The 27,652-nt window shown below is 40.7% G+C and overlaps 1 protein-coding gene across 3 annotated transcripts in view; it reads left to right on the forward strand.

Moving 5' to 3' along the window:
- The window catches only part of LOC128738472 (putative inorganic phosphate cotransporter), a 65,261-nt gene that overhangs the window by 24,416 nt on the left and 13,193 nt on the right, over positions 1 to 27,652 (forward strand). For 2 of the 3 annotated variants that reach the window (XM_053833650.1, XM_053833651.1), the window contains exon 2: positions 3,736 to 3,967. In XM_053833650.1, coding sequence (XP_053689625.1) covers positions 3,916 to 3,967 — 52 coding nt within the window. In that variant the 5' untranslated portion in view covers positions 3,736 to 3,915. Of the gene's footprint in view, positions 1 to 3,735; positions 3,968 to 23,796; positions 24,813 to 27,652 lie in introns of those variants that run through there. The other variant, XM_053833649.1, reaches the window with a different exon arrangement.

Below are 27,652 nucleotides of genomic sequence, written 5' to 3' on the forward strand. Positions count from 1 at the left end.
CGTTACCAAGGAAACGGGGGTGATGATGCCATATTTACGTTGAGCGTAAAATTGGCCAATAATTTTCACTATTAAATTAACGGTCGTAAAGCACTATTAAATTAACGGTCGTTATGTGATAGAATTACTGTCGGATCTAGTTGAACAGCAAAAATAGATACGCGGTTCTACGTTTCATAATTGTTCATAACAGATTATTACCTACTAGCCTACTACTAGCAACATAGCATAAACTTAGCATAAACAAAACGATAGTGGAAACAAGTACTGAAATCAGTAAAAAAGCAGCTGGCCTCTGACGACCTTCTGACTGACATCAATTCGTGGCATGTTTCTGAAATTTTTTCAGATAAATCTAATGAAATGTCAATAGAAATGAAGAAGTCCATGAAACGTTCAATAAACATATAAACAAGTAAAATATTATTGAACTTCTTAGAAACTAACATAAATTCATGGAAATTACGTGAAATTGAAGAAAAATTTAGAAAAATTAAACAGAATATTCTAGAATTAACCTACACTGACCAATGTAATGTGCTGATAATGCTCGAAGAATTCAATTTGGAATGTTCCAGAACCTAATAGAAATTTGTATAGATTCTTGGAAAGAATTAGTAATTCAAAGAATTTCATAAAAATATTTCTGAAACGTGCCAAAAATTTTCAAAAATATGAAATGAATGTTCTAGCAGCTCATCGAACTTTCTAGAAACATTTTACGGTTTGGCTTGTGTTTCTTTCCAGCTTACATACAATGAAATACGAGTGTTGTTTGTTGAAGAAGCATTCGATGATCTTGAGTGTGTAATTTTGTGGGGTTTTAAGGATTATGGTTACAGTTACGGGTTTTATGGTTACGGTTTCAAAACTCGGTACGTTCACTTTATGATGTTCGATTTCGAAATGTTTTATGTAAAATAATATCGATTTTAGTCATCAAATCGATTTTGGAACTTTGATGAAAATGGAAGGAACTTGTTTGAAATTTGTTTTTAAAAAAGTGAGTGTCAATATTTTGCAAAAAGAAACATTTTACTACTGTTTTGTAATATACGAGACCTCTACCAAGTAATGTAGAGAAAACATTGGACCATTGTGAACTTTCCTGTTCGATAACCAAAGTAAGCCATGTACCATGTAAAAGAAGTTGCATTATTCTAGGTGGACAAAAGTGTTCGTGAAATAGATAAATAATGTCAAAATAAAACTAGAAAATAAGAAAACCAGGAAATTGACTGAATCCTCCAACCTGCCGGATACTTGCATTGTTGCAACAAGCATTTGTGTTCATCCGCGGTAATCATCCGTCACCGGTGGCGGTGTGGTGCGGTGACGTGTTCATGTTATTCTTTACCCGTGCCGTTTTTTTTCTATTATTTCCTACTGTCGAGCGCTAGTTATTGTCTAATCTATTTCTAATTTTAAATTTAACGAGTCGGCAATTTGTGTGCTGGAAATAATAATTGATGTCAAAAGCGTCGCGGGATTCACTGCCAGTGGCGGCGGCATCATTTTGTTATCGCCATCGAAGCAGTCGAGCAGTCGATAGCAAAATCTCGGCAGCGGCAGCGACTTCGGGTTCGTTTGTTTAGCCTTTGTGCAGCAGCAGGAGGGGTAGAGTGAGAAGGTGCAACGAAAATCGGTGTCTGACCGGAGAGACGAAAGCCGCGGTGCGCCCGGCTAGCTGCTGCTGGCGCCTGCTGCGTGCAAGCAACAATCCACGCGCTATCTTTTCCGGTCATTCAATCTTCTTCTCGGCTCAAGGACAATGGTGATTCGATTGTCGACGGCGGCGGCGGTAGCGGCCGCTTGCTATCGTCAACGGTCAACCTCTCGTGCTTGTCCGGTCAATCTGTGAGTCAGTGAAATTAATGCAAAATTGTTTAACATATATTCTTGACCGATCAATTGCGTTTTGTTTCTTCCGGCCGGAGCAAAAAGTTAAATATAAATATGCAAAACGTTGATAGGCTGATTGATTGATGTTTGCGACGTTCGCCTACATGATCCGGTTCCATGGAAACCGCGATCACTGGGGAAACTTGTTTGTTTTTGTCTGTTATATTGTGTTTTTTTTTCGCCACTGCACTGCGCAGGAAGGGTTCAACGGACCCAACACACGTGCATGAGATGGGGATCGGGGAATATCGTAATCGGAAATTCGATTACTGATAATTGTCGTTTGTTCTAAAGTAAGTACTTAGCTAATATTGTTTGTTGTCGCGCAATTCTGTTCAAGCCTGAACTTGATGGACATTTTTAATGAGCGTAAAAAACCACCAATACCTTTGTTATGTAACAGGCTATAACTTTTTTGTTAGTTTGTCAACGATCATCTTTGCCTGTCCGCTCCAGCCAGGTTCGGGGATTATTTCGCAACTCACATCCACGTAATCAACTATACTGAAATGTTTTTTTTTATTACTTTTTAACAGCGTCGAATGTGTCCGTCGGACAATGATTTGTTCAACTTCACGCTTTGGCATTAACTTCTACGCTGCAAATTTACCGCGAGTGTAGATTCAAAACTAAGCAACCGTAGAATTTTCCATGTAAGCTGTCAAACGAAAAAGTCGAACAAAAACGTCAAAAGTGCCATTCATTTAGTTTTGTTTAATTAAAAGTTTACTTTGTGCTGTGCAAAAGCCCGTGATAATTTTCCCTCTAATTGAAATATGCGCCACAAACCCACTGAAAGGTATGATGTAATTGAAGGTGTGCTGTTTGTTAGTTTAACTTTGCACCTCCACACGTCAAAACTATCGGCCACTTGGTACCTTCTGGCGAAGCTGTTTGTTGTGAACATTTGTTTCAGTCGACCATAACTAAGCTGTTAACATATCAATAGAGAAGTAGAGTGGCCGAAAACTATATGTGTACGTATGTATGTACAACGTAATTAGTTTTTTCGTCTTATGAAGCCAGTGGAATGTTGAATTCAAAACGAGTTTCTCGGTATTATTTATTGGTTCCAAAACTTCCACTGTCGGATGAAATATGTACGGCCCTAACAAGATTTTTGGTTTTGATCTATCAGTAGAAGCCAGAACCGAAGTACGGTTGAGATAACCGGTTCGAAGCTGACATGTGGATTGAACTGCTTTGAACCGGTCATCTTCCTTAAGGGGCAAATCACCAATTTTGAACATCCCGGCGTTCGTTGATTTTAGACCAAACTGTAATGGTGGTGAAAGTCAGCCAGAAAACAGTTGGTTAAGCCAAAAAAAAAGCCGTAAAAAAGGTTCAGTCGTGCTTGACGATGATGGCGCGCTAATTCGTAGGTACTTTTGGGATTTTGTTTCACCCAGCAATTACCAGCCGGTCTCTGGCTAGCGACAAGTTTCTAACAGCCAAGCCAAGAATGTGCATTGTAATAAATATGGAAAAAATAAAAAGCGCACACCACGGTTACGGTGGCCCTACCCGGCGCAGCTGTTTGTGCACAATTAGTGCACATATTATTCCAGCTGTTCCCGGAGAGCATGCACCTGCCGCATGACAAAGAGGCCTATCATCGGTTCCAGCCCGTGCCGTGTTGTCAACGGCCGGCCCCGCGGGGTTGTTAATTGCGAATACGCACATATGTGGCTTGTTGTTTTGACAACAGATCACGATCACGCTCTGGCCTGGCTGCTGTTGTTGCGTCTGGCCTGCTTTGATTCGAAAATAAAGTCCCGCGCCTGACGTCGGCAGATAGAATTTTAATCACGTTCCTTTCGTTTTTCCTTTCAGATTAGAGCGTCATAGTCTGCATACTCTTCAGTATTATTGTTCCTGTTGTTAACCTATCGCGTCGGAAAGTTTGGACCGATAGGCGGCGAAAGAAGACGACACCAAAGGCGGAAGCACAACCATCAACACAACTACTGTTTAGCTGAATTACCAAAGCAAGAAAAAAACATAACCTTTAAGATGACATCCTCCAAAGAATTCCTAGCGGAAGATGAGCTCCAGCAACCGAAAGGTAAGTACCTAATTGCATTTTTCACACAAGGGCTGCAATGATTTTTATTGCCACAGCAAACTTCCTATTAGACCGGTAGTGCAACCGGCGGCATCTCAGTTATGCGCTGTCTGTCGCCATTTTAGTGCTCCTACAGTTCGGACGTGCCCTAGCACTTGAATCGACGGGCAGCAAAACGAGCGCTACCTATATGGGTAAACCAACGTTCCGGTGGTTTTACGATGCTCCGCTGTGAATACTAATCGTTACGGAATGTATTTTGTTGCTCTATTGACATTGGCAATTGACCGCTCCATCAGTTTCCGCTCCATTGATAATTTGCTGGTTGGTTAAGTTAGAAACATGACACGCACGCACGCTTCGGGTTGATCGAAACGGACCAGACTAGATGGCACTTTTATCTGTCCTTAAATTTAAATTTAGAAATTCGCTTCTATTTTGGTCAGTCTGGTCTGGCCTGACCTTGACTGCAAAAGTACCGCTTCGCCAATATGCGCGCCGCTGCTGGTTGCTGCATACTGCACGAACACGTGCGTTGGGCAACTGCCATTAGTTGAGGTCATCTGTTCAGTGAGAGTGAAAAATATCCCACCACAAGCCGACGACTACAATTGACTCTGTTATGACCTGGGTGTGAAAATTATTAATTATCACGTTATGGCGATGAGTGCTGCGATGAGACTGCTCATATTTCAAACGCTTGTGTTTCCCCATTCGCTTAGCCTGCTAATTGCAATCGTGAATCTCACATTTTGCGACTGAAAATTTGCCTTAAACACAGGAGCCGTTTTTAATTCCTCCGATTGACGACTAATCAGCACAAACATTTGACCTTGTTGGCTTTTATTATACGCACCGATAGAGCTAGCCAAGTAGCCAATCGTGATTGAACTCGGCTGATAAGAAAGTCGGCTGAGCTCTGCTTTTTAAGAGTCCGTACAGCAAGGTCCGTCCGTACAGCGTGTTCCACCTGGTGGTGGCTGGCAGCAACAGTGCACGTGACCAAAGCACCATCGCCGGCGGCCGGCCCTCTGGTGGAATTCGTTTGAAACCGTCTGCTTGAGGTGGCATGGCTTACTAAGTTGCGAGTTGAACTGGCTTGCTTGATGCTTATCAGTTCGCAACGACCGACGCCGCCATGGTTGTTTGCAATTTAAGCAACCGATGACACCGATGGATGCACCGGAGTTTGTTTACATGCTTGGTATGTTTTCAAGTGGCCGGTGCTTATCAGTCAGTTGAATGTGGTGAGGTTTTTGTAATGAAGAGCGGAGCAAATGTTATTGATTTGAGCGAAATGAACCGCACAATGATATCGATACACGTGAGATGGTCGATCGTGCTTTTGTGCTGACGCAGGAATAGCCGGTTAAGTGGGTGGTTTGCTTAGTTAAACATAGACTCAGTGTTAAGTTGAGGTCCAATATACTCGACTAAAGTAATGCGATCAATTGAATAAGATTGCATAAGTTGTTTGGTTCCCTGGTAAATGTGGTAGTAAAATTCAAGAGGATTAAAACAGTGAGATTTTTTTTTGGAAAATATGCAATTGTCTTTGAAACAAGTTCCACTGCAAACACGTCAGCGACTTGTACTTAATCATTAATATGGAGCTCCAGCGTCGTACCTAACGTTGACCGCTAGAGGAAAACTTAACTCGTTGTTTGAAGAACCGTGGACCGTGCCGTGGTCATGGTCTATCCATGTCCCGCATTAAACGGCTTTAGTTTTTAGTGGGAGCTTATAAAAATTTATAGAGAAGTATGCAATGCACGTATAACTACGTGAAATTTGCTGATCGTAGAGATTTTTGCTGCAGCAAATTATAGAGGAATGATTTATTTGTGTGCGGAGTGTAAGGTATATGTTCAAAAGCTCAGGTAGATATAAGATATACTGACCTAAAAGCCGCCTTCGACACTGTTAACCTTAAAGTACCTCTGTGCAAGCTGAAGAGACTTGACTGAACCGAGAGGATCTGTAACTGGTTATAGGATCGTATCCCGTTCATAGACAACTCTACGTACGGATTGGAAATTTTCAATCTGCTATATTTACGAATCAGTCAGGTGTACCGCAGGGTAGTAACCTGGGTCCTCTGCTATTCTCAGTATTCGTAAATGATGTAGCGCTGATTCTTGGTCGAGTTTTTCGCTGACGATTTGAAAATAAACGTCGTTATCCGGCAAACTGACGATTGCTTAGAACTGCAGAATTCCTTAAGGGCAAGGTCGTCAGAGTCCATTTATGGCAGTCAGTATGGCACCGAATATCACCCTTCCCTTCTCTTCTTCAGTGTATCAACATGCTCCCATAGACTCGGGAAACCATCACAAAAAAATAAAATTAGTTCAACTAACTTGCTAGCCGTAATCAGATTTTGCAACTCGAACCACTAAACATTGCATTCTTTAGGTTCTATTACTTTTTGGGGCATAACTTATACTAAATACTGAGATTTCTGCCCAATTAACTTTCATCACTATATTTTCACTTTTTCGCCGTCGATTTTTCTTTAATTTTTTCTAGCCGTTCCATTCATCACATCACTCGCGAAACTTAACTTGAAACACAGAAAACTTGAATTTACCACCCGAACAGTTATCTGGTAAGATATTATAATGATTTTGCCCAAACTGTGCAGTTGAATTGATATGAAAAACTTTACTTCGATTCGATTGCAATTCCGAATCTGCGACCGTCGTTGTTGATACGTTACCAAGGAAACGGGAGTGATGCCATATTTACATTGAGCATGAAATTGGCCAATAGTTTTCGCTATTAAATTAACGGTCGTAAAGTGTCGAATATATACTTATTAAATTCTCTGATAATAAAATAAAAACATTGTATGTGATAGAATTACTGTCGGATCTAGTTCAACAGCAAAAATGGATACGCGATTCTACGTTCCATAATTGTTCATAACAGATTATTACCTACTACTAGCAACTCAGCATAAACTTAGCATAAACAAAACGATAGTGGAAACAAGTACTGAAATCAGCAAAAAAGCAGCTGGCCTCTGACGACCTTCACCTCAAATCTACTCAGTGTGAGAGAAATCAGCTGTCATTAATCGTGCAAAAATGTTTCTTCATCAGTTACAGTTACTAAACATGTTATCCACTTTGGTTACAATATTTCCGGAATTGCTAGTATTGTTTGATGCCCGTATCAGGAAATTTGTATTGGGAGACTAGAAAGCGTTCAACGCAAATTTGTTCTATACGCCTTGCGTAAGCTTCGCTGGAACGATCCTCATAATATACCTTCCTACGAAGGTCGCTGTCGCTTATTGGGCCCTACGCTTCTTCGGATCCTACGGTTCTTCTAGAGTGTTACGATCGCGAACAATGCTTCAGGCCGAATTGCAGTCAACTCAGTGTGCAGCCTTCTCACCAATTGTTGCATCAATGGGCTGTCTGTTTAATCAGTATGCTGAGCTGTTCGATTTCAACGAGACCTCATCCGTGTATCGCCGCAGATTACTGGACAGCCAGTTTATTGTAGCATGTCTTGTTATGTAGCTCTTAAGTAAGGACAATCTAGGAATATATGTTCTGCCATAACTGCAAAACGCCTGGACGGATCTTCTTCAAACTTGGCACATGTGTTTCAGATTTACAAGTGGTTGGGCGAAAAAAGGTAGACACATTCAAATGAAGAAAAAGGGATTTGTTTCTTGCATTATGGGATTATGCATTCCGTTGCAATAACAGATGTACAAGTGGCTGAGATATAAAGAGGCTCCGAATGAGATCGGACAATCTGCTAGTTTTTTATTTTTATTTTTTCGTCATCTCAAATGGATCACCGGGACGTTTTGCGTTTTGGAATGTTGTTCGACTGCGTTTAATATCCACTTGTCATTGAAAAATTATTGCTTTCGGAACCATTTTTCAAGCCGATTTTGCTTTACCAACTTTAACCCACGAAAAAAATAATTAAAATAACTTATATTAGGCTTACCTATTAGCAAAGCCGTATGGCTGCGCCGTCTGCTCAAAACCGCGGTTTTGAGATTAGGCAACCGGGAACCACCCAGGATCGCACCTTCAGGCTTGGCTACTCAATAGAGCATTACCAGGTATGGTCGCGTGGAGCCTCTAGCTAGGGGCTTGGGATGGTTAAAGCTATTTGGACTAGCTAAATTGGACGCGCCTCATTTGCCTTCCCCATTTCATACCCCACACGAAACTAGTTTTATCCACCTTTTAAACGACATGAATTGTAAACACCTGTTAAAGGTTAGTACTAGTGAAAAACAACTATTTTTCTATGGCTAGTACCTAACACTCAGCTGTACTATGTGGAAAATATTCTGAATTGTAGGAGAAAGATGTCAAGATTGCGCCACCCTTCGTCATTTGCCCGTAACTTCTGTTTAAAAACGTTTTGTTTGCTAACTGAATACATCGCTGTAAAATTCTCCTGACAATGTATATTTCTGAGTAAACCACTGTGTTTTGTTTTAATTTTAATTATATACTTAAATTTCGTCATTTTTCACGTGACTGGCGTTCTCTAGCCGAATATTGTGCTCGATGTTTGGTCAACATGTTGGTAGGTACGTGTATGGAGGTTGGAACAAGTAGTTAACGAGAACAACCGTTGCTTGGATCTCTGCTTCGTGAGCTCACAAAACAAGGTCCCAGTCATCACCACAGCTCCCTGTCCGCTAATTAAGCCAGTTCCGCACCACCAATCCCTGATAGTCTGTATTGAGGATTGAAGCTCCTTGAATTTTCCGCGTCTATATCCCACAATTTCCGTAAAGCTGATCTGCAAAGTATAAATAACGTATTGTCCAGTATTGACTGGGCAGAGATACTTGTCCTAGACGATGTCGATGCTGCGGCGCAAACCTATTATATGTTATAGATCGACACGTCCCGAAAAGAAGTCACCGCAACACTTCTCACCCCCCTTGGTACACGAATGAGTTGCGCAAACTGAAGTCATTCAAAAGAGCTGCATTGAGGATTCTGTTCACGAATTTACGAAGCATCGCACGCTTTCGCTAAAACTTCATTATGCGAGAGTAAGCCACTTATACAGGCTGGCCAGTAGGCAATGCTTTTCACGGCAACTGAAACGTCACCCGAAGTGCTTCTGGAACTATGTAAACGATCAACGCAGCGAGTCCGGCCTCCCGTCTGCATTCCTGAAGAAACACATATCCTGTTTGTTAACTCCATTGCTCTCATGCGTCTTATACACAGACTTCTCGGCTGCTTTTGATAAGATAAACCATCACATCGCAATTGCAAAATTGCATAGACTGGGCGTTGGCGATAACCTTTTGCGTTGGTTTCGCTCATATCTGACCAATCGACAGCTATCTAGCCTCTTCCTCAAGTATTCCTCAAGGAAGCCACCTAGGACATTTGATCTTTCTGCTTTACTTCAACGATGTTAAGTTGGCTATATCAGATGCCCTCGACTCTCGTATGCGGATGACCTCTTCCAGCTCCGTTCGACTGATGATTGTCACTATCTCCAAAATCAGTTCGAGGCCTTTGCCACTTGGTGCGATGTGAACCGCATGTTAGTGAACCCGGAGAAGTGTTCAATCATCACTTTCTCCAGAAAAAGGGACCCGATCCTGTTTTGTTATGAGTTCAGCGGCACACCAATTAGACGTGCTTCGCATATTAAAGACCTGGGAGTTATCTTGGATTCGCAGGCAACGTACAAGGAGCATATCTCGTACATTGTCGCTAAAGCCTCCAGGTCTTTAGGCTTCATTTTTAGGATGGCAAAACATTTATCTGATATATATTGCCTAAGGTCGCTGTATTGTTCGCTGTTGCGGTCCATCCTGGAATACTCTTTGGAATCCTAACTACAACAAGCACCTTAGCAATTAACTACAACAAGCACCTTAGCACAAGATCAGGTTACGTAGGACGATTCATAGGACGACGCCAAGGAAGATCACGTATTGCTAAGCGAATAAATCACTTCTGCACTCTTTCAATTTTCAATATCCGGGCAAGTTGGTAGGGAGTCCAAATCAGGCAGGCGTTTTCTAAATGTGATCTCACCAAATACAGAGCTTTCAAACAATATGGATCCTTAAGATCAAAATTTGGATATAAAACCAAGCTTTTGGGTGGCTTTGGAAATGACAGTCGAGCGATTCAGATTGAAACTGAGCTTGGCATCAAGATCGACGCCCAGCTCTTGAGTACCTGACCACCAATGAGCCAGTTCTTACGACGCCAGTTAATGAAAACATCCAGCTGCTCTTGCAAATTGCCACAGTCTTCGAAGGCCCGAATCGTCGCGAGATAATAATTTCAAAGTACAATAACTTACATCCATCACTCAAAAGTAAAGTTACGTCGTTAAAGTTCAACGAGAAAATCAATGGTCCCATATTGCTGCCTTAAGGTATCCCCGATTTGTTTATGAAGACGGAGGAAAGACAAGACTTGCTGAGCACACGTAGTGTTCGAGCGCTCAACCGGGAGCGGGACCAGGAAAGTTTCCGTAAAAGTATTCGATGATCGATACGTTCAAATGCAGCTTTCAAATCGGTGTAAACTACATCAATTTCAGCCTCCTGCTCCACGATGCAAGTCGACGGAAAGTCCAAAAGGTCCAAAAGATTATACAGACAGATCATCCTGGCATGAATGCGTGTTGATGTGGGAAATATAGCTTTTCGTTATGAATTTTTTGCGGCAAGTACTATTACATCCGCAGTGATTTCAGAGGTGCTCAAATCAATAAAGTCAAGCGGTACAGACACAGAAGTCATCTCAGCTTCTAACTCAGAAACGGCGTTATTGGCAAAACTGAAGCGAAGAATTTAGCAAACAATTCGCACGAAACCGATCGATCCGACCCGCACGAAATCGATGTTGCTTCGACACCATCGAGGCAAACATTCGAAGGAATATTAGAATTTTTTCGCTTGGCATTCACAAAATTCCAACCACTATGTCTAACCACTATTAGCGAACATATAGAGGTCAGATGAGACAAAAATTGGTAAATATGGAGGGCGTAAAAGCAATTTTGTTACCGTTTTCATTAACGTGTGAATTGCAATCGCAAAAATTGGGATAAATTTTTTTAGGTTGCTAATGTAACCGGGGCCAATGTAACGATCCTATCTAGTAAGCACCCAGGCTTGTTAGAACAGCATCGTACCTTGAAGCTCCTGAAGACTCCTGCTTCTCTTCCCAGTTTACCAACCTCTCGGGTGTACCACAAGGTGGCAACATTGGATCGCTTCTGTTTTTGCTGTTCGTGAACGATATTACTTCGCTGCTTGAAGTTGGAGGATGCAAGCTTATGTATGTTGATGACTTGAAATTATATTCAGTAGTTCGTTCCTTAGGCGATTGTATACGGCTTCAAAAGCTCTTGGTTGTGTTTACCGGTTGGTGCAAAAAGAATTGACTTGTTATCAGCATTAGAAAATGTCAAGTCAATGACTTTCGACCGCATCGCCAGTCCGGTTGGTTTCAACCACCAAATAAATGAGCATGTACTTATAAGAGTCGTTCCAATCAATGAGCTTGGGGTACTGCTTACCAGCAAACTCACCTTCAACTCATATAGTACCACGGCAATATCGAAAACCTCCCGATAGCTCGGTTTCATCGCTAAAATTGCACGTGACTTTAGTGATCCTCACTGGTCGAAGACGCTGTACTGTTCGTTAGTACGCCTGCTGATTGAAAATGTTTGCTTGGAATAGTGCTCCAATTAGTTATCGTGGAATCTGCGTATCGAACATTTTCAGAGGCTTGTGTTGAGAGACTTGCCATAGCGCGATCCAATGAATCTACCACCGTATACCGATCGCTGCCATTTATTGAGTTTTCAGGCACTTGCACAGCGTAGGAAGGTTTAGCAAGCAGTGTGTGTTGCAACGATCTTCTATGGCGAAATCGATTTACCGAGCGTCCTGACTCTTGTGAATTTTTGTGCATCGCAACGTGCCCTGCGCTCAACCGAACTACTGCAACTGGGATTTCATCGGATCACCTCTGGATCCCATGAGCCAAGATGGCTTAAAAATTGTATAGTTCTAGCTTTCTATAAACCGACCAGAAACATTCAATAAGACAATCCATGTCAGTGGATTTTTACAAATAAACAAATAAACTTTAATTTCGTCTTATTTCACGTTACTGGCGTACTCTAGGCGAATATTGTGCTAGATGTTTGGTCAACATGTTGGTAGATACGTATGTGGAGGCTCGAACACTGACACTCAACTGCGGCATTCTTTCCTAAAATTGTCAAGTTTCGCAATTGATGGCGCTATACTCTTTCAAGTTTGGTGCCTCGTAGAAAAAAAGGTGTTTATTGAACACTTTAAAATTAATGCTAATTGGTTATCTATCGGCTGCCGATCCATTCAGTTCCTCATTCGGTGTGGTCCATTCCCGTTCTCTATAGTAGGTTTAGCAGAGCGTCAGTAAGACGGTGCAAATCAGCTTGATTTTTACCTATATTTTAGCTAGTTGTTTCTGCTGTATTAGACTATTCCAAACCTTCAGTTTTTTCTCCTATAAAGTTGTGTTTTTAATTCCATTTATTTTAGGTGCATTCGACTTACTTTCTGTCTTGTTTGGGTTAATGGCAGGAGCGACTATTTGTATTGTTCTTCTTACAGAACAACTCTTACAGAACTTTTTCTTACAGATCTCCCTAGGCTCTTCTAATAGGCCCTTTTTGAGTCTGCGTCCTGTTAGTACTCCACAATTACAAAGCAGATGTTCCGAGGTTTCACTCTCGGTGTAGCAAAACCGACAAATATAATCTTGTACAACATCAAGATTTCGAAGATGATATTTCCCCGGACAATGAAAATTACTATCTTCGGAACTGGTTAGCTAACTCTGACCATAATCAGTTGCTTTACAAATCAGTTCAGACGAAATTTGGTGCCGGTCTTAACTCCATGGAATGCTAGTTTTACCTACACTGCACAGTGGTTCAGAGGCGAAAATTGAGTGGAAAGTTTTTTTGTGGTTCAAAATAGCTTTCCACAACGTTTAGCAAAATTGCTCAACTCTAAAAGACAATTAATGTGAAATTAACGGCCAAGTTCCAGTTTGGATTGTAAACACATAACACATAATAACTTTTTATAGAAAAGAGATAGAAGAATAATTTCTTCGACAAAGTTGTAGCTAAAGAATATATAAGTAACTTTGCCAAAGACATAGTAGGCGTATGCTTCATAGTTTTTGACCCACAGGGTATTTTACATAAAGATCTACCCAAAATCACTTTTTCGCTAATTACTTCAAATTTAATGGTTTTATTGCATCATAATATTTTACAAAGTTGTTTCTCTTCTCAAAAGACGTATTTTTGTGGAACATTGTATGTTAAAAACTCATACGTATAACGAGTTCTAACGTTTTTCCAGTGTTTTTTAGTCTTTTTCAGAACATAATATTTCAAAAAGGGGCAAACGAAAAAAATCAAACTTAACCGTTTATGAAAGCTTGAATTTTTATCTCAAACATATGTGAAAATAAAAAACTGGGGTTTTCTCTAACTCGAGTAATTTCAGTTTAATTATTCCAAGTTTGACCATTTTCTACTATGCAGCATTTTCTAATATCTTCTTGAAAACGATTAGAGCTAACATGTGGTCGGTGTTAAATCAGACCGGACCAAGTCGAAAAATTAAAAAAAAAAGTTATTGACAGCAAACGATTAAGAATTAAGTTACATTTGACTCTAACCAAATTACTTAAATGTTGCAAACAGCCAGAGATATGAAATGATTTCGAATGGTTGACAGCTTTAAACTACACAGCAGCAGGAAACTTTGAACGCGTTTTTCTCGAAATCAGAGTTTTATCACCTGGTTCGGTCTGACTTAACACCGACCGTGTAATAGTCAAAAAAAAATTAAGGTACCATGACACAATTTATTCTGATTGTCACGTAAAATACTCTTCGGATTTCGAATATATCATCAGTTTTCGATCTGCATCAGCTGTTTCGGACAAATATCTCTTTTTCAATTTTCATTACTTTGCAAATATCGTTAATCTATCATCAATAATGTCTTTTTGAGACAATTTTCAAACAAAACTAAAAACAAAAAGAAATTTGTTGGTTTGGTTATTCTATACGTAATATTGTAAATTATTATTTCAGTAGCTTTTGTCATTTTTTAATCACAAGTAGGTAGGTCAAAAGAGGCAGACCTTTTCGAAAACTTCAAAATTTCTGAGCGGTATTCCCGTCCTCCAGGCAGTGGTTCGCTAATTTGAATTTCTCAAATAAATTAGTACTGTTTGTGTTTCCAAATCAACGATATTCTGATATAAGTAGGTTTAAGTTATCGAAAAGGTTCTAGAAGCTTTACTTTCTCCTTTTCCTCTTGTCAACATACTTACTTATGATTAAAAAATGACATAAATAACTGAAGGATAATTTACAATATTACCAACCACATAACCAAGTACCAAAAAACTAACAAATTTTGTTTTTGTTTTTAAAATTGTTTCAAGAAGACATTATGGATGATAGATTAACGATATTTGCAAAGTAATGAAAATCGAAAGATAGATATTTATCCAAAACAACTGGTGCAGATCGAAAACTGACGATATATTCGAAATCCGAAGACTAATTTACGTGACAATCAGAATAAATTGTGTCATGGTACCTTTTTTGACTATTACATGGTCGGTGTTAAGTTAGACCGAACCAAGTGATAAAACTCTGATTTCGAGAAAAACGCGTTCAAAGTTTCCTGCTTCTGTGTAGTTTAAAGCTGTCAACCATTCGAAATCATTTCATATCTCTGGCTGTTTGCAACATTTAAGTAATCTGGTTAGAGTCAAATGTAACTTAATTCTTAATCTTTTGCTGTCAATAACTTTTTTTTTTTAATTTTGCGACTTGGTCCGGTCTGATTTAACACCGACCACATATGTTAGCTCTAATCGTTTTCAAGAAGATATTAGAAAATGCTGCATAGTAGAAAATTGTCCAACTTGGAATAATTAAACTGAAATTACTCGAGTTAGAGAAAAAACCAGTTTTTTATTTTCACATATGTTTGAGATAAAACTTCAAGCTTTCATAAACGGCCAAGTTTGATTTGTTTCGTTTGCACCTTTTTGAGATATTCTGTTCTGAAAAAGACTAATAAACACTGGAAAAACGTTAGAATTCGTTTCATGTATCAGTTTTCAACATACAATGTTCAAATGAATCAAATGTTTAAGAAAATGTAAGTTAATATTTTAGTGTGTTGTTTAACAGAACATTGTCTATTGTATTTTCTTTTAATAAATAGTTCTGATGATGGCCGAAATGAGTAGGCAGAAACGTTAGCTTGAAACATATTTTTTCAACGTTTTTCACCGAAAAGTATCAATTAAAACCAGACAAGCATTTTCGTACGATGATTAAAATAGACCAAAAATACAATGTTCTACAAAAATATGTCTTTTGATAAGAGAAGCAACTTTGTAAAACATTATGATGCAATAAAACCAATAAATTTGAAGTAATGAGCAAAAAAGTGAAGGGATAAAACACCCTGTGAGTCAAAAACTATGAAAAATACGCCTACTATGTCTTTGGCAAAGTTACTTATATATTCATTAGCTACAATTTTGTCTAAGAAATTATTCTTCTATCTCTTTTCTATAAAAAGATATTCTGTGTTATGTGTTTACAAGCCAAACTGGAACTTGGCCGTTAATTTCACATTAATTGTCTTTAAGAGTTGAGCAACTTTGCTGAACATTGTACGAAGCTATTATGAGTCGCTTAACCGCAACAGTAACTTTCCACTTAACCTTCGTTTCTGAACCACTGTGCGGTTAACGCAAATACTGCTGTGCTCACTGTGCGGTTGATCAACACAGTTTTTTTGTCAGGTTCAAAAATTTAGTGTATTTTGTAAAATCAACATTCACGCCTCCCCCCAGCCAATTGGAAATCTGTCTTCTTTTCGATAATCCCTATAAATCGGGGCAAAGCCTTTTTTACGTTTCCAAACTTCTAATTTGCCACCGTATCTCCGTCTTTCAGAAACCCTCTCTCGTCATCCAGCCACTTTTGTGCAACTGCTATCCTTTCAAATGCGAGAGAAATGCACCACTTTATCCATTTGATCTGTCCTCCGCCTTGTAACAGACCGCCCCCCATTTTGTCAACTCCCCCCCCCCATCCAGCAGTCAGCAGTGCTGATTCTTTTTGTCATAGAACACGTGTGTCAAATTTGATGAAAAAGCACGCAGGTGTTTCGGAGTTATAGCAGAACTTTCATACCGTCCTCCCCCCCATTTGCTCTCTTCTGGTCAGCTTCTCCTCCTCCGTCACATAGCCATATATCCATCCTTGCTGAACCCTCCCCATTCTCATACCCTCCGCCCCCTTATCAGCCAGCCACTTACTTCTTTGTCAACCCTCTTGATTCATTTATGTCAAAGATGCCTTCCAGACATTCCGAAGTAATGCCGGAACATACATTCACATTCGTGTTCCCCGATCTTCCCCCTGTTGGCTCCCTTCTGTCACGTAGCCGTTTATGCAGCTGTTGTGCTCTGAAATCCCTATAACGAAAGATAAACAAAGCCTTTCTACTATATATCCCTCTACGGTGGACCCTCCACCGCCGGAGATTCTCTCCTCTAAAATTCACCCTGCCTTCATGTCTCCCAGCCATTTCCGTAACCGCAACGATCTAAAAGCATGAGAAGTGCAAACACTTTTTGCTCATTTAGACCTATACTCTCTTATTAGGGACTACTCCCTCCCCCTTTCTTTAGTAGTGGCATAATGTTCGTTATGTTAAGCAACACGTGTGTTTTTTTTTACTTTACCAGCAAACTTGTCTCTGAATTTTAACTAGGAACTGAAAACTTTTCGTACAATTTCCCTATTGAACCATATTCAAGAATAACCATCTCACTGCGATGCACGCACACGGTGGCAAATAGGCTTAAAACTTTGCAGAACACCACAAGCAATATGCGTAAGTTGTTCAATGCTAAAGACGAACGAGGTATTGAGAAAATTTCAATTCTTTCTCTATTTTTAAATCCCCTTCGTACCAACACATTGTTCCTGGTGCTACTATCAATAATCAGCACCAGGAATAATGTGTTGGTATGCTTGTTTATTGAGATCTCTAAAGCAACGTTCAAACGTCGTGTTGAACGTTTTACTCATAAGCTTCGTGACTAAACTAAATTCGTATTGCATGTGCGTCGGTCGGTACGACCTTGATGCAAAATGTCGTCTGTCATATCGTCCTTGTATTTGTTCCATAATTCGGCTGGATTTGATGGAAAACATGTCGAGATGATTATAGCAAATAGTGTGCGAATTTGCTTTGCAGATGCAGTTACAATAGTTTCGGCAAGTGTTGAATCCCAATGAGTGTCGTTTTCAATCAATTGCAACCACTGACAGGCCTCTCGAAACGTCGCGCATGGCACACCATCCACAGCCTGGAGCGATTCAAACGAAGTTGGACCACAAACATTGATTACAAGCAAACAAAGATAAAAACACTCATCGTTCTTCGGATGCACAGAATAAATTCGTCCAAGGGAATCAGTAGAAAAAACATCGACGAATTCGGGTACTGCTTGCCCTCGTTTTCTCCGTTGAAACTTTTTCGAAGACGCATTCCATGTATAATACCTTGGCGGATTATAGTTAAAGGATTGTTAATAAATAATTTGTTGTTAATCATAATAACAATTATATCTTGGCATTTCAAAGTATAATAGTGTTCTAGCAAACGAATCGCTCTGGCAGATGCTGAAGAAACTTGTCAGCGTCGTAGCAGGTGCTCGTTCGGCTCTTTGGGCTGCATTTGCTTCCGTGAAATAGACACGTTGTCCATTTTCTAAGTGGACAGCTAAATGTACGATGGCCGGGTGGCGTTCGTGAATCGGAAATGAGAAAATCCTCCAAATCGCTCCATTGCAACTTATGTAACGGCCCAGTTGATATCTCATCACTTCGTCGTTGGCATCAGGAGCAACAATTCCAAAAACTGCCATATCGCTGCCCTTGTTCACGTACTTGCAAACATACTTGATAGATTTAACTGAATTGCATAATTCAACATTGCAATGAGTTTTGAATGCTTTGGAGTGTATCGGCGAATGGGGAACAATCCAACTGTTGTCAACATTAACATTATTTCCTTTTACTTTCATTGTAGTAGTTTTGCCGTTGTGTTCGGGGGCACGACGCGTCGTCGATACAGGGGATATCCATCGTTTCCGGAGATAATGTCTGCGACCAATGGACGTGGATATCGTTTCGTACATTTATTCCCAATCATGCATGGAGATTCTGGATTGTGTTGACCGCAAGGACCGTGCACCATATTTGTTGTAATGATGTCGAATAGTTCAGGATCAGTTTCTGAATCAGGAATTTCTGCGCTTATGATGTCGTCAATTTGGTCAGGACGTATTTTGTCTACTAACCAAACGAGCGCATGTGAATGCGGCAGACCACGTTTTTGCCATTAGATGGAGTACATCCAACATCTAACTTCTCCAAATATACTTTGCTTAACAATAAAGTGCATAAGCGATTTTTGCTTCTGCCGGAATACTCGTGCAATGATGTCGTGCCTATCACTTGATGTCTGTCCTTGCTCCAAATACTGCGATATTTCCGTCCACTTCGGGTTGCAAGTAAATGTGATAAATAGGTCAGGATGTCCGTAATTCTTCACGTACTGGATTGATCATCATAATACGAAAATGATATCCATCCTCTCCACGACAAAACATAAGTGGATATTGCAAAGCGTCGTATGAGCGATGTGTTTCAACAACACGTTTCAATTCGCCATTATTACGTCGCTTCAGAACAATATCACGGGACTCAACATTTTCGCCAACGATGACGACAGCAATTTCATCAATTGTTGGAGCATTGAAGTGACGTTTATGACTTCCTGTTGGACGTTTATCCGCTCTACTAATGATTTTGTGGTCATCAGAAGGCATATATTCCAATGCCGTCTTGAATAACCGTACTAAATCGTTAAGTTCGTGAAGAAGTTCTTGTAACTCTCCAATAATCTGTCGTTTCACAACACGGTTAATCGCGCAACGTTGAGCAATTTCGGTATCAAAATTCCCAACGAAATAAATTTGAAGAAATTTGTGATCTTCATTTGCTGACGGCAACAATGATCCGGTTCGATGATGAATTTGCCCTTGAATCTATATAATCGTTGGCCATTTTGAAATAGAATATTAATCCCAAGGAACGATTTATTTAAAAGGAAATTACCTCAAACGTCGGATTATATCCATTTTCTTCAACAATATTTGCACCAAATGAGGTCATCTGAAAACAAAGATTGTATTTGTGGACATTCATCAAAAAATGTCTAGATTCTAGTAAGCCGCCATAAAGTAACGAATGCAATGGTTCTGGTGGTTGAAACAACGGTGGTAATTTGACTTTGCCACCTGCACAACACAACCCTGGTACCTCCGAACGAAATTTTAGCGCATTGCAATATCGACATACTACATTCATCTGCCCAATCATAATACACGGCAGTTTGCTGTAGTCAACCGTACAATCATATTGGAAAGGGGTTGGGGTTCGGCAAAACTTCAGTTCGCTGCAGAATAGTATAGGGAAATCCGCCAGGGGGTTCGCGAACCGAAAAAGGTTGGGAACCGCTGTCGTAGTAGGTTGCAATAAAGGCATTTCAATTTTACTTGGAAAACTAATTTTTCCAATTTTTCTCGTCGTAAAGTAGGTGGTGAATACGAACAAAATAAAAAAATACGACTTAAATCGGACGCTCCGTTCTCAAGTGATGCGCGGTCGAACTTTTTCACTCCTCTTTTATATACAGTGGTAACCCGATTTTGTCACTCCCCGATTTTGTCACGTTTTTGACCCGATTTTGTCACGTGTTTTAACCCGATTTTGTCACGCTTTTGATTTATCAAAAGCTTAGTTTGAAAATCATTTTCAAACATGTCAAATGTGTTAAAACACTGTGAAAAGAACTGTGTTGATTTTCGTGGAGTTTCCACAAAAGTTGTTTCTTATCTCCACAACTATAATAGCTAGAAGGTCACTTTCTTTGGCAAAGTTCTTTATAATAATCTTCTCAAAAATTTTGTAGAACATTGTTTTGCTCTACCTCTTACTGCTTGAAAAATAAATTTTCTATCTTACTTTTAGGGGGGTTAATCAAAGAATCGTTCATACCATAAGAAAGAGCTTTTTACGCTGTGACATTTCTCTGAACATAGTCAACCAGTATAAATCTACCATTTCGGCGCAATTAATAAACGCGTGTTTTCATACCTGTGGGACAGGTGACAAATGTTCACAGATAGGTAGAAGGAAGTGCGAAAGGTCCTAAAAGTGATCAGAATGAAATATATGTAGTTCGTTCTAAGTTATCTGCAAAAAAATATAAAATTGAAAAAATACACGATTTTGTCACTGTCCCGTTTTTGTCACCCCTAAATTCATCATGGGGGTGACAAAGTCGGGTCATTACTGTATAAGATTTGTAATGTCCTTATACCCGTGTAGAAAATATTGTAAAATTTTATAAAATAAACTATGGGATAGTTTTGAAAATGTTTAGAATGAATCTATCTTCCACAATGGTCTGATTATGTGTGTTTTAGTAAGGGAAAAATATGAATGTTTTGAAACTTCACATGTATTTTATCAGCCAAGTGCAAACGTAAATTTATTTTACGAATTGCGACCAACTCGCGCACTACCGGAGTGGCACTGTTGATAGTTAATCTCGAAAACCAAAAGCTAGGTATCTCGTGTGGTGTGGTGTGGATGGTAGTGAACTGATATTAGTGAACGGTAGTAGTTCGGGGTGGTGATGGTGGTGTGAATGATTTTTTTAAACTTTAGTTCGAAATCGAAAGAAACAAACACTAAAAAAAAATTTCTGCTCATCGAATAAATCAACCGGCGGGTGAGCTAACCTCTGTCTCTGCCGGGTGCGGTGCGGTTGCCGGGTACCTATACAATATACCTACATGTGGGGAAACTAGAAATTTCAAGAAAGTGGTGGTGCAAACGCGTTTTGTCGTTTGGCTTTTCAACTACTGATGAATGGTCAGGATTTCACCGTCAAATTGGGCAGTTAGCAGAACGTTTGCAGATCTAATTGCTGATGGGTGGATTGCTCCGTTTAGGGTTTAAAAGATTTTATTTCAAGACCGGTATCGCACACCGGGAAGATTTGCTTGACTGAACGAACGTTCATCACGCATCATTCGAAACATTTACTGGTGCTGTTGCTCTGGCAGTTTATGATCGTAGTAGCCGGGCACGGTTTGCTGTGTACGCACGTGTTTGGTGTGTACCGTACCGGCCCACGGTTTCTGTAGAAACAGGTTTCTGCGTTTGTTTGTTTTCTTAGTAACGTGCGGCGGTGGCTCACCGACCGGAGATGAATGGAGAAATTGTTCACCAAATGTACGCTCAATACCACCGCCGGTGGAGACGCTTGGTTAATGAGGCTCCTGTGGAGCCCCGGAAACTCCAATAATAATTACGACCATTGCATTGCATTCGATTTAGATTAGCCAATAAGATAGCATTGGCGTAATAAACGAGCACCTTCTAATCGCCGCAAGTCACCGCTACTTGAAGGCTGCAGCATGGGCAGTGCATGCCGTGGAATCACATACCCGTGGTGGGTTGATAGAAATGTCATAAAGATAGGGATTTATCGGAAATCGCTATCGCTCAGTGGTCGACCACCACCACCGTCTAAGACTGGTAAGACAACGACGACGATGAAGATGATAATGATGATGATGATGATGATGGTGACATTCGCAGTCACGAGAATGTGACACATTTGTTTGGGCAGAAGATTAGCGCTTTTAGCGCTGCTGGCCGTAGCAGCAGCAGCAGCAGCACCACGCATCGTGTTCGTCCGCTGGGCTGGGCTTTTGATTGTCGAGCCGACACTTGCTAATCTACTCAGACGGATTCGGACGGACGAACGGTGTGCTATTTTTTGCCTCCGCCCATGCCGTGGGTAGTTTAATTCGGAATGCACCATCTAAATCAACCGCACACAAATTAACAAAAAATAACTTTTATTAGCTTTTGCAAGATGATTGTGGTTTCCGAGTAGCAGGACTGAACCAGTCGTTGGGTTTATGGGAGGCTGTAAACTGGTGCGGGGCTTTTTGTTTGTTACTTAACAGCATATCATAAAATTGGGAAAATTTCCGCGGAACTCTGTTAAAGAGAGTATGAATAACTTCGACACTGTTTGCGGAGTGAATAATAATGCAAACGCTTTATTCATTAACCGTTTTGGTTTGTTGAAAGATAAGCATTGTTTTGCGATTTGGCAAATTTGGTAATTTGGCATTGGTTTCGGCCGGTTTGATATGTCACTGTGCGTCGTGGGGTAATTTGGCTTATCTTGAGCATTCGAGCATTCATGGGATGGGTTTTACTTCATTTTATGTGATTACAATTAGCATTTTACAGTCATTTGTGAACTGTGTCAAACCTTCCCGGAGGGTAGGGTTGTCAAAATTGGGAAAATTTCAATTTCTAACTCCCAGCCTACTTGCAACAAAAGTTTATTCGAAAAAGATCCTACCGGTTGAAGTTTTTCGGTCACTCTAATCATTTGCAGTACAAAGATGTTCAAAGGCGGCTAATAAAATAGCCATCAAGCGGTCATCATGGATTGAGCACGTGCCAGCGGGGCATGATTCAGCAATTGAATTAAAAATCAAGTGGCGTCAGCACTGCCGCGGACACTGATAGATGATGATATTTTTAGTGCAAGTCACAGTTAGTGAGTGTTTAAAATCAACAATACGAACCTCTATCACAGGCACGTTTATTTTTGGACTTGAATTATCACATCTTGGATTGACGATTGCCAACTCAACTTGCACGCTACAATTCTGCTCTAAAAGTTAATTAATAAACGTATAGGATCTAATTCATTTTCAACTGTCTGTACGGCAATCTTTCGATCGACCGGCAATAAGGCACAGCTTCTTGGCACCATGCGTCACAAATATGTGCATATTTTATTACCGGTTGTTTGAACAAGTTCCCCCACGCCTCATGTTGTAACAAAGCAATGCGGCGTCCAACAATGTTGCTAATCCGTGCGAATCGCCGGTGGCCGACGACGACGACGACTTATCTTTGCGTTTCGTCCCGAACTGCATTTTTGTCGGGTGTTCCTGCCGGATTTGATGCTGTGCTGTGCTGATGGGTCGGAGTGCACTGTTTGCAGTGCAAACGAAGAAGCGAAGACATTTTTGCTTGGATCACGCGACTCTGCTCTGACGACGAGCGCTTCGGGTCGGGTCATCGTGCGCTCTTTCGTTTCATTTGTTACGAAGGCCGTCATCTGCCTACCTACCTCGCGCATTTCAGAAAACATAAAATGAAAGTATTTATAACAGCTATTAGGAGTGTTGATCCAGAAAAAGATGCCCGCCTAAGCGGCCAAAGTCGCTCCCGCTCCCGCCGCGATCGAGTAGTAAGAAAACAGTATGGTTGTGTGTCGTGTCGTGCGGGACGGATGGTCGACGGATGTAACCTAGACAACCAACGAAACAAGCTAAGTAGCGCCGCGATTGTTATTCGCGTTGGCATGGCATGGCATGGCACGGCAAGGCAAAAGTGTCTGTGTGCGATCGCATCGCATCGCACCGGCGAGCGGCGACTACTGCGGTTGTATTCCACACGGCCATGCGGTCGGACCGGCAGTCGCCTGTAGCAGTCTGCGTAGAGTACAAAATTCGTTCAATCGCGGCAGTCCGCTTTTTTTTAGTTGTTGCTGATTAATCAATCGTGAGGCTTATCGCGTGCGCTAGCGCTGCCAGCAGCGTCCACCGAGCAGCGGAAAAGTAGAAGTGTATGTGACACGGTCGGATACGGGAAGAGCACAGCAGAGCAGAGGTGCACTCACGCGTACGCTCCGTTATCAGCAGCTGCGAGGAGGGAAAAATGTGCTCCACCAGTAGTAGTTAGTCGGTCCTTCGCTAGGCAGCGTGCAGGGTGACAGATTCTTCCTTCAGTATCTCACTCAGGAATCTTCTGTGATAGTGTTCAGTGTGCTGCAGGTCTCGGTTGTGATAAGACTCGATAGTTTACTTAGTCTCAGTAGGCCTTTATTTATTTTATTCATATCCTGGTTCGTCGGTTGCTGCTTGCTTGGGTGAAGTGTGGTTTGAGATATACCTCATAGGTAGTTGCTTGGTGAACGCGTGCACAGCGGCGGTACAGAAACCGGAATCTTCTCATCCGAGCCAGTAGTGGCGAGCTTGATTTATACATACGGCAATTTCATAATGGTTCAAGTTCGACCACTGCATTTACAACGTCAGCAGGCTTGAGAGAGATGCAATGCAAGTTGAAGTTCTGTTTTCGTGTATCCCTACGTTTACCACTTAATCGGCCAGCTGTGAATGAAACGTGTGTGCTTCATTCGCGATAAGAGTATGAACACCGTCATCGTCGTTTGTGATTCGAACAAAATTCTCAGAAGAAACGGAACATCACATCACTATCGTTAGCATCTTCGGAAGGTCCAAGGTGCGCGCCAACGAAAAGCGAAAAGCGAAAAGCGATCCGCTCCGATTCGATTCGATCTCAGCAGGCGCGAAGAAAGTGTGCATCACTAATTCACTACGCAGTCGTCGTGTCAAAGTGCAATCCGCGGAAAACACCAGTTTTGTCGGAGCTGACTGAGTTCCAGGCAAGGAAGGAAAAACAATGCCGCCCACCGAGAACCGAAGCCGGGACGGGCATGTTTTAGTGTGGGAACAAGCCGGCATCGCCGATGGAGATGTGCCAAAGTTCAGTTAGTATTATGCGATTTTTCGTTACATTTATCGATTAAATTAATTGGTTTAGTGTTTCGAGTGTGTGCGTGAGCCGGGCAGTATTTCGCGTACTTATTGCGTCGGGAGTTACTCTACGATTAACACAGCGGCGCCTGGGAATTGACATTGAGATGACCCTACCCGTAGGAGAGTAAAATCTTTATTTTTCAAAAAGTAAACGAGTTAATTCACGTTTACCACTTTCGGACGCGGACGGTCCGAATAATTTGGGTCAGCTTTAATGAATCTTTTATTTTTAGACGGAAATTGGGAGGCGAGATTGGTTGGAATCGAATCGTTTCGCGTCGATTCCAAGGCAACGCAACGCCCGGCATTTCGCAGCGACGACGCTGCGCTGTTTTCTGCCTATACAACACAAGTAGGCCGCGCGAGCGCACGCGAGTTTGTCACCGTTCACGTGCAGCTCTTGGGCCGCTCTGAAGAAAGCTCGGGTGGATTTTCCTGTTTTCGAATTGATTTACGGGCTCAGAAAGTTTTGAAAATCATTCCAATTATTACAGCGCGATTAGATTAGCTGCGAATGACGCAGGGAAATTGAGTCGAAACCAATCGATAGGAGGAAATGTTTGCAAACCTCAGCACATTCTGCTTCGCACTCGCGAAGAGTCAAGGGCAGGATGTTTTCTGTTTTCGCCAATCGGACAAAAACAAAGCGACAGTTTTACGACTACTCCCAGCAGTGAAACTATCGGACCGTCGTCGTTGTTTACTTGAACGGGCGAAATCGAGGTTTGTACAAATCGAAAAATTACTGACCTTGTTCGTTGGTTTTTTTACGAGGATGTCAGCGACCCACCGCCTTCTTCGATGTGCAAAGCAAAGTCCTCCCCCGCACGAAACCAGCAGCGATTCCAGCAAAATCCAAAAATATCCTCGCCTGCTTTTTTGGCCTTTGTTCGCATTCTGGCTGGCGAAGGCGAAAAATCGCCACCACTTGTCATGTGATTTGTTTACCGCGGCGCGGCGGAGTTTCCTGAAATAATTAGCATTTTGTTTTGTTCGGCGCTTACGCAATCACTAGCATCGTTTTTTTTCCTGTACCGGGAAAGATCATACGGCGGGCTTGCCGGGCTATCTTGCACGAGCCGGGCACGCTGGAACCCGGCCGGGCAGCAGCCTTACTGGCACGTTTCCGTCATCGCGCGCGGTGGGCTTTTATCAGTATGATGATCGTGCATTCCGTACCTGCTGCTGTAGCAGGTAGCGGGGTACGACCAGCCCCGGGAACTGGTCTAGCGCGTGAATGTCACTTATTAAACGGCTTTTGGGGGGAGGGCGACGACGGAAGGGTAGCTGATAGTGTCTCCATTGTGTTTCGTCCGGGGCTGGGTATGTTTTTCGGATGATATTATTATGCCGAATGCACGCCTGGAAGTGCTTTGTCAGTTTGACAATGAACAATGGGTAAACATGACATTGTAGCATTATCTAAATTAGTCTAGCACGTTGGAGGGCGCGTTTCAGAGATGTTTTTTTCGCTGACTAAAGATATGAAATGACCGTGAATTCGATAAAAACTAAAATCTAAAGTTGACAATGAGCATGTTGTGAATCATAACGTAACAAATTAGATGGCATCAGTATAAATTCTTTTGAAAGTTTGCTTTTTAAATTAAGGTTTTGAACTTCTAATTTTATCGTTTTTGATTTCTTTTTTTATCTTATTTGCCAATTACAGTTATTAACTTTTGGATTTGGTTTTTTATTTTATATTTGATTTTGACTTACTTTTATGTTCTTGGTTCTACATTGACTTTTGACTTTTGACCTTTGACTTTTGACTTTTGGTTTTTGATTTCTGATTTTTGATTTTTGATTTTTGATTTTTGATTTTTGATTTTTGATTTTTGATTTTTGATTTTTGATTTTTGATTTTTGATTTTTGATTTTTGATTTTTGATTTTTGATTTTTGATTTTTGACTTTCGACTTTTGACTCTTGAATTTTGACTTTCAATATCGATTTTTGAGTTTTAACTTTCGACTTTAGACCTTGATTTTTTACTTTTGAGCTTCGTTTTTCGACAGGTGACTTTTGTCTATTGAGTTTTGATTGTTGACTTTGGATTTTTATCATTCAAGTCTTGAAGTTTGGCTTTTAATGTTTTCTTTTGCTTTTTCACTTGACTTTCAACTTCTGATTTTCGCTTTTTGACTTTTAGTTTTTTACTTTCGGTGTTTAACGTTTGATTTTTGGCTTTCGACATTTGCTTTGAGACTTTCGATTTCTGACTTCCTGCTTTCGACTTTTGATTTTTGATTTTAGACTGTTGACTTTCGACTCTTGCCATTCGTATTGTGACTTGACCTAAAACTTTAACTTTTCGGTTTTGATTGTTGACTTCCAACCTAAGACTCTTGATTTTAGACTTTTGATCTTCGAAATTTGGCTTACGACTTTTGAGTTGAATAAAAACAGAGAATTAAATGGAAGAATAAAAATAGAAGACTAAATACTGAAGATTAAAAACTGAAGGCTAAAAACTGAAGGCTAAAAACTGAAGACTAAAAACTGAAGACCAAAACTGAAGACAAAAAACTGAAGACTAAAAACTGAAAATTAAAAACTAAAGACTGAAATCTTGACTAAAAAATGAAGACTAAAGACTGAAGACTAAAAGGCTAAAGAGTAAAAGACTAAAAGACTAAAAGACTAAAAGACTAAAAGACTAAAAGACTAAAAGACTAAAAGACTAAAAGACTAAAAGACTAAAAGACTAAAAGACTAAAAGACTAAAAGACTAAAAGACTAAAAAACTAAAAGACTAAAAGACTAAAAGACTAAAAGACTAAAAGAC

This window comes from Sabethes cyaneus, chromosome 2 (genome assembly GCF_943734655.1).
Source record: "Sabethes cyaneus chromosome 2, idSabCyanKW18_F2, whole genome shotgun sequence".
Lineage (NCBI taxonomy): Eukaryota > Metazoa > Arthropoda > Insecta > Diptera > Culicidae > Sabethes > Sabethes cyaneus.